At 30.1% G+C, this 6,087-nt stretch overlaps 1 protein-coding gene across 4 annotated transcripts in view; it reads right to left on the bottom strand.

The window, feature by feature from the left end:
* Positions 1-1,670: 1,670 nt before the first annotated feature.
* LOC117182290 (A disintegrin and metalloproteinase with thrombospondin motifs 3-like) overlaps positions 1,671-6,087 on the bottom strand; it is a 6,400-nt gene continuing 1,983 nt past the window's right edge. For 2 of the 4 annotated variants that reach the window (XM_033375417.1, XM_033375420.1), the window contains 11 exons: positions 5,736-5,974; positions 5,271-5,423; positions 4,806-4,919; positions 4,583-4,715; positions 4,331-4,500; positions 3,910-4,213; positions 3,698-3,830; positions 3,358-3,623; positions 2,870-3,135; positions 2,381-2,636; positions 1,671-2,177 (listed from right to left, as the gene is read on the bottom strand). In XM_033375417.1, coding sequence (XP_033231308.1) covers positions 1,911-2,177; positions 2,381-2,636; positions 2,870-3,135; positions 3,358-3,623; positions 3,698-3,830; positions 3,910-4,213; positions 4,331-4,500; positions 4,583-4,715; positions 4,806-4,919; positions 5,271-5,423; positions 5,736-5,974 — 2,301 coding nt within the window. In that variant the 3' untranslated portion in view covers positions 1,671-1,910. The remainder of the gene's footprint in view (positions 2,178-2,380; positions 2,637-2,869; positions 3,136-3,357; positions 3,624-3,697; positions 3,831-3,909; positions 4,214-4,330; positions 4,501-4,582; positions 4,716-4,805; positions 4,920-5,270; positions 5,424-5,735; positions 5,975-6,087) is intronic. The other 2 variants (XM_033375418.1, XM_033375419.1) reach the window with 1 other exon arrangement.

Raw genomic sequence — 6,087 nt, 5'->3', positions numbered from 1 at the left:
AGAGTGGGGAAAAGGAAATGAGCGTTCGGTTCTTTTATCGTTCTCAAAAATTCTATTCTTGGTCAACCAAAAAAAAAAAGAAAAATAATAACGAGGGTAATGAATTGTTTTGTAAAAAATTACTAGATTAAATAATATCACTAATTAATTATTTTCAATCAATTTGTATGAATAATTTTTTATATTAAAATCAGCACTGACAGTAAAGCAGTAAAAAAAATTCTTTATCATATTTTTTTAGTAGGCTCTTATCCTACTTGCAAAAAAAATTTTCTCCTGAGAATTTTTGTCTACAGCTCATAGATTCGGAGATAATCAAACTGGAAAAAGGGATGTTTTTAACGAAAAACGTCATAACTTCAGAATAGCTCGATAAAAATGGACCATGTCGCGCTTATTTCAAGGAGGATAAAAATACGCAATCTTCCACCTGATTTTTTTAAATCCGCTTAATGGTTCAAAAATTACAGACGGTCGCGACAAAAAAAATTATAAAAAAAAGGTTTTTTTTTTATTTTAAAAACGCAATTTTTAATCTTTTTGAACGAAATTAACGGCATTTAACGTTTTTGCTTAACACATTAAAACCGAGCTGAATTTGTTAAGAAACCTGCATTTTTGACGGAGATATAAAACTTTGAATAATGACTGACTTTTTTTTGTCAAGAACTTGTACACGTAATTGTATACGAATCAACAACTTTCACCTAAATTACTTATAAAAAGTGATATTTCAGAAAACCAAAAACGAAACGCAAATATTTTCTAAACTAAAAACTTACATCGAAAGGTTATATCTTGTGACCTATTAGAAATAAAACTTTCTCTTTTCCTACATATAAAAATCATTTTATACACTTTAATTTCGGTGGATACTGTTTTAGGGGTGAAATGCTTTAAAATTGAGTAATTCCCAAGAAACTCAACTTTTTAATTTTACTTTAGCATTTTTAAAAAGTCTCAGTTTATCACCAGCTATGAGGCACTCAAATCTTATTTTAAAATAAAAGTAAAATATTAATTTCGGTTCGAAATTGAATCTGCTTTTTTATGAAAAATGTTATGCACCGAAATCAAAGCGTGAAAAAAACGGTTTATTAGCGATAAATAACCAAAAAAAGTAAATGACTTTCAGAAAATAAAGTTTCGCTTTTCATTGGTTTTTACAAACATGTATTAGAAAATTTGGAAAAAAAACAGTAGTAGAACCTTTTCAAAAATGACCCAACCGATTTTTTTTCATATAAGGCTTAAAAATCTCTAGTATATTTTTTAGAGCAAACTTAAAATTAGATGTTTTTTAGAGCCTTATATTCAGTCCTTGTTTAGACCTTAAAATATTTTTAACATAGGAAATCTTTTTCTTGATTTCTAACATAGACAGCCATTTTTTGAAGCCTTTTTTCGCAATTTGATGTCTTTAAATAATGAAATAAGTTTTTCGAACTCTCATATTTATGGAAATCAATTATTATATTCCCTGAGATTTAAAAGCGTTTATAAATTTATTTTGTTTATTATATCTTTAGTTTCGAAGCTTTAAAGTTTAAAATGCATTTATGAATATCAATAAATGCAAGGCCAAAAATATTAAAGTGTTATTTTAATTAATTTTTTTTTTATTGATTTTATATTTTTACAGATGTACTGGCATATGTGCTTCGATTTTAGACAATTCTCGAACCAATAAAAACAGTTATATAAAAAATAGCGTTCAGGTTATCATGATTTGACGTTCTTCAATTTTAATTTTATATTAAATTGAAAGTTATTGAAATTAAGTTGAAAACAAATAAAGTGAAATTTTTTCATAATTAAAAAGTTTTTAAAGTGTTCATTGCCGATTGATATAAAACCTAGATATGCTTTTGTTGTTTTATTCTATTTTAATAAAAAATTTGGTACAAAATTCAATTATTACTTTCTTGGCAAGAGCGACAACACTTCCTTCGGAATTCAGGAATTTGGCAATATCTTCTAAGATTTCTAAGACCGCAATTTTGGCTCTTATCTTTTTGACAGTAATGGGCACAATTTGGATTCCTTTTTCCTGATCCTCTGCATAAACGCATTTTGTCTGGTAAAAATGTTCCGTTGCAAGATGAAAGTGATTCGCCTGCTAAAGGAACACAACGTGCTACTTGAGATTGAATACCAATTCCGCAACTTTGTGAACACTGAAAAAAATATTGGTTTAATTAAATAAATGATCTGAATGTTACCAATAAAAATAGTTCGGCAAATAAAGTACGTAATAACAGAAATAGTCAGTTAGTCAGAAATTTAATTTTTATATTATCTAGAAAAAACTTCAATTGTGAGAAATGGAAAATAACTTTAGTAAATTAATAAAGCAGTGTAAATATGCAATTTTTCTTACGGGAGACCAATCAGAATAAACCCATTGTCCTTGACAGGGTATTCTATTACATTCCCGTTCTGAAGACGGTTCTTCGTACATTTTACATTTGTCAGGAGAAAGCATGACATTGTAAACGTTAAGCTCATTGTCTTTCGTCACCTGACTTCCGAGAAAAGACGAATACACACAATATAATTGGCGTCGCTGAAGCCCATTATTTCCGCATGTTCTAGTGCAGCCTTCCCAAGGACCCGTCAGCCACTTGAAGTCGCAGCTGAAATTACGATTTAAAAAAATAAGAGATTGATTGTGACAGTAAACATTTTGTCAATAAAATCATATAATTTACTAAGTAAAATCCCAACAAATTAATTTAATCACTGCTAAAAAGTTTTTAAATCATTTCTTGAAATATGTTCATCAATTTAAACAGAATTTGAAAAGATTTCTGACAAGAAATGCTAATTAGAATCGAATAAATTAAACAAAACCGTCCTCTGGGCTCACCTGAAAGGGTTGCATTTTTCGATTTCAGGAGCAGGTTTGGAACTGATAGGGCACTTTCTTCTATGAACAATTTTTCCTGATTCTTCATCTTTACAAGCTAAGGTCTTATGTCGACTTCCAATTCCACACGTAGTTGAACATGGCCCCCAACCACCCGATAACCAAACGTATTTACTTTTCTTTCTTTGATAAGTTCGATTAATAACATATCGAGAAAATGCAGAAATAAATAATCCTTTCTTTATAGCAAAATCTGGCACAACTAGCTGCAAAGAAAATTGTACAGAAAAAAAAACCTAATTTGCATTCTGCTCACACAAAACCCCATGATATCAAAACGTTGAAAATTGTTGACTACTACATTATGTACCAAATGAAGATTACCAATTGTGCAACGTTTTGATGCAATTGGCTAGCTCACCTTGATACTTGGGCTTTTGTGTACCGAAGTAAACCTAATAATTAATAATAATCATTAATTCACATACAGTTACTACAATTTCTGAAAATACTGGGCCTCTAGCCCACATTGTATAGGTTTCATTGATTTTTTGAGGTCGAAAAGCAGCCCCTTCGACAACTAAAACTTGATTTCTGTCTCGGAAATCAAAATCACTTATTTCGTTTTTGTGCCTCCGTCCATCTCTTATTACAATATTTAAATCGCCATTGTAAGATAATAATTCTTTAGCAATAGTCACATCCACTCTGATGTTGTATGCCAAAAATGGTATTACAGCTAATCGTGTCACGACTACAAAATTCAAATAAATAAACATATCTAATAAATATAAATATTGAATAATATAATAATAATAATTCACCTACTTCTTCGCAACTTTCGCTGAAATTTATTAGTAATGTTTTGACAAGTTGAATTGTCTCCACCACAAACTCCACAAGAATCTTCTATTTTTTCAGAGTTCAAGACTTTATCACAGCCCATGGGATAACATTTACCCTGAGGAATAAGTAATTTATTCATTTATGTCTCTTAAAAAAAGTTTAGTTACGATAGTGGCATCATGTACAATAATTACCTGAACACAAATATTACTGCTACCATAGGAACAAGGTGTCCCATCAATAAGATTTAATTTGCTATAATAAATGCTAGCAGTTTCTTTACTTCTACAAATCAACTGACATTTCAAGTCTTCTTCATCAGGTTCATACGGGAGCCACGTGGTATCGAAATCAAATAATTTTTCCTCAAAACGTATTAAACTCGGAAGTCGATAACACTGCTGCAATCTTAAATCCACTGTTACGAGACATTGTTCCTGTTCACAAACTCTGAATTCTTCATATTCACCTTTGCAATGACTCCCTCCATATATTGGTCTTCAATTTCAACCAGGAAGAAAATCCATTAGTTTTATTTATTTATCTTTATTCATTGTCTTACGAATTAAATATATTTGGACCCCAATGTTTCTTGGATTAAAATAATGTACTCACAGTGGTTCGTTGCATTTTCTTTTTCTAAATTGAACTCCTATGCCACAGGATGTCGAGCATTTTCCCCAATCACTCCAATTGCCCCAAGATCCATTTCTATCATTGTATATTATTGGACCCAGGTCAAATTTTTTTCTGTCTACGAAATCACAGAATCCATTGATACACCACTTTAAAAGTCAAAATGAGAAACATGAGAATTTTATCACCTAACAAGGATAAAGAAAAACTTATTTGAAGAAAACATATAACCTTATTTTCACCACATTCTGTGCCTTCCAAAGGTGGACCTTTTTTAGTTTTACAAATTTTAGATACATTAAGTTTACCACACCAAAGGTGAGAGCATGGCTCTAATAGATCAAAACTTCTACACAACTGATACCTGTAATTAATAAATGTATAATATAAATAAATAATTAAATTAAAGACACGGAATTAAATTTTAAACACTAATTGTATACAAAATACCTACCCTTCACCAAATTCCATTCTGCATTGTTCGTCCATTGTGAACGCTGTCTGACTAACTTCTTTAAGGTGCGTTGCATTTTCCTCCTCTGGCTTATTTAAGAGACAAGACCATTGTCTGCAAATGTATTGAAATATCAAATGTTCTAAATCAGACAATAATGATTCGAGAAACAAAATATTTTCAAACACACTTGAGACTCTAGAATATTTAAAAACAGTGTAAAACTTTTCAGAGCATTAAAAACATTCTGAATCATTCTAGAATATTTTAGAACAGTTTAAAATATTATGGAATGTTCTAAAATAATCTATAACATTAATTTCAGTACATTCTAGAAAATTGCAAAACATTTCAGAATAATTTAGAAGACCCTTAGAAGACCTTTCAAAAAATTATAGTTTTTTCGTTTTTAAGGTGGTTTTCTTACTTATTTAAAAATGTAATCAATATTTATAAGAACCTTACTTAGCTCTGCGATGAAATTCTTTTCTTGAGCATGCCGACCAGTGAAATCGATGAAATGTGGCAGCGACCATGGGTGCCATTACACTGCCATGAGAGGCTTCCTCCCCACAAGAATTTCCAGAACCCATGTCACCATCATGTGTTAGTCCGAGACTTGAAATAACAAGATAATATTACATTTTTTTATGTAAAATTTTAAATCCAATTTAGAATGAAATATCAATTCGAATGATACATTATTAGAGTAGTTAAAAAGAATCACAAACAAATATTCTGTTTATTAAAAGTATACATTTATTATTTTTATTTCATTATTCCAGGCCTGTTTCGGGCTCAATTTGCATGAAGTAAATAATTTGTGAATAAAAAGATCTTGCGCATTATCTAGCATTAAAAAATTTAATTTTTCTTAAAACTTTAAAATATTATAATGATTATATAATATAGTAATTTTTAATAACTAACATATGAGCAACTTCATGAGCTATGATAAAGGCACTTGTTAATCCCTCATCCCGATTTAAGGCACAGGATCTTGCAGGATCGCAAGCACCGGAAACAGGGGCATATCCTGAAGGACCTCCAATGTCTAATCTTGTCAACCATACAGCCACATCATCCATTTCTTCAGAAGAGGACAATAATTTTTGATGCCATTTGTTAACATTCTCCAATGATTTCCGAGCATTTCCATGACGAATCTGCTACCCAAAGTACTTTTTTAGTAAAACTAAAAATACGCTTTACCGTAAATTAGAACCTTTATTAATTTTATAATAATTTTAAAGAATACCTAAAATTATACTCTTCTGTTAAT

The sequence above is a fragment of the Belonocnema kinseyi genome, chromosome 10 (assembly GCF_010883055.1).
Source record: "Belonocnema kinseyi isolate 2016_QV_RU_SX_M_011 chromosome 10, B_treatae_v1, whole genome shotgun sequence".
Taxonomy (NCBI): Eukaryota; Metazoa; Arthropoda; class Insecta; order Hymenoptera; family Cynipidae; genus Belonocnema; species Belonocnema kinseyi.
The sequence above is the reverse complement of the archived record's forward strand: the minus strand, read 5'-3'. Positions and strand labels throughout refer to the sequence as shown.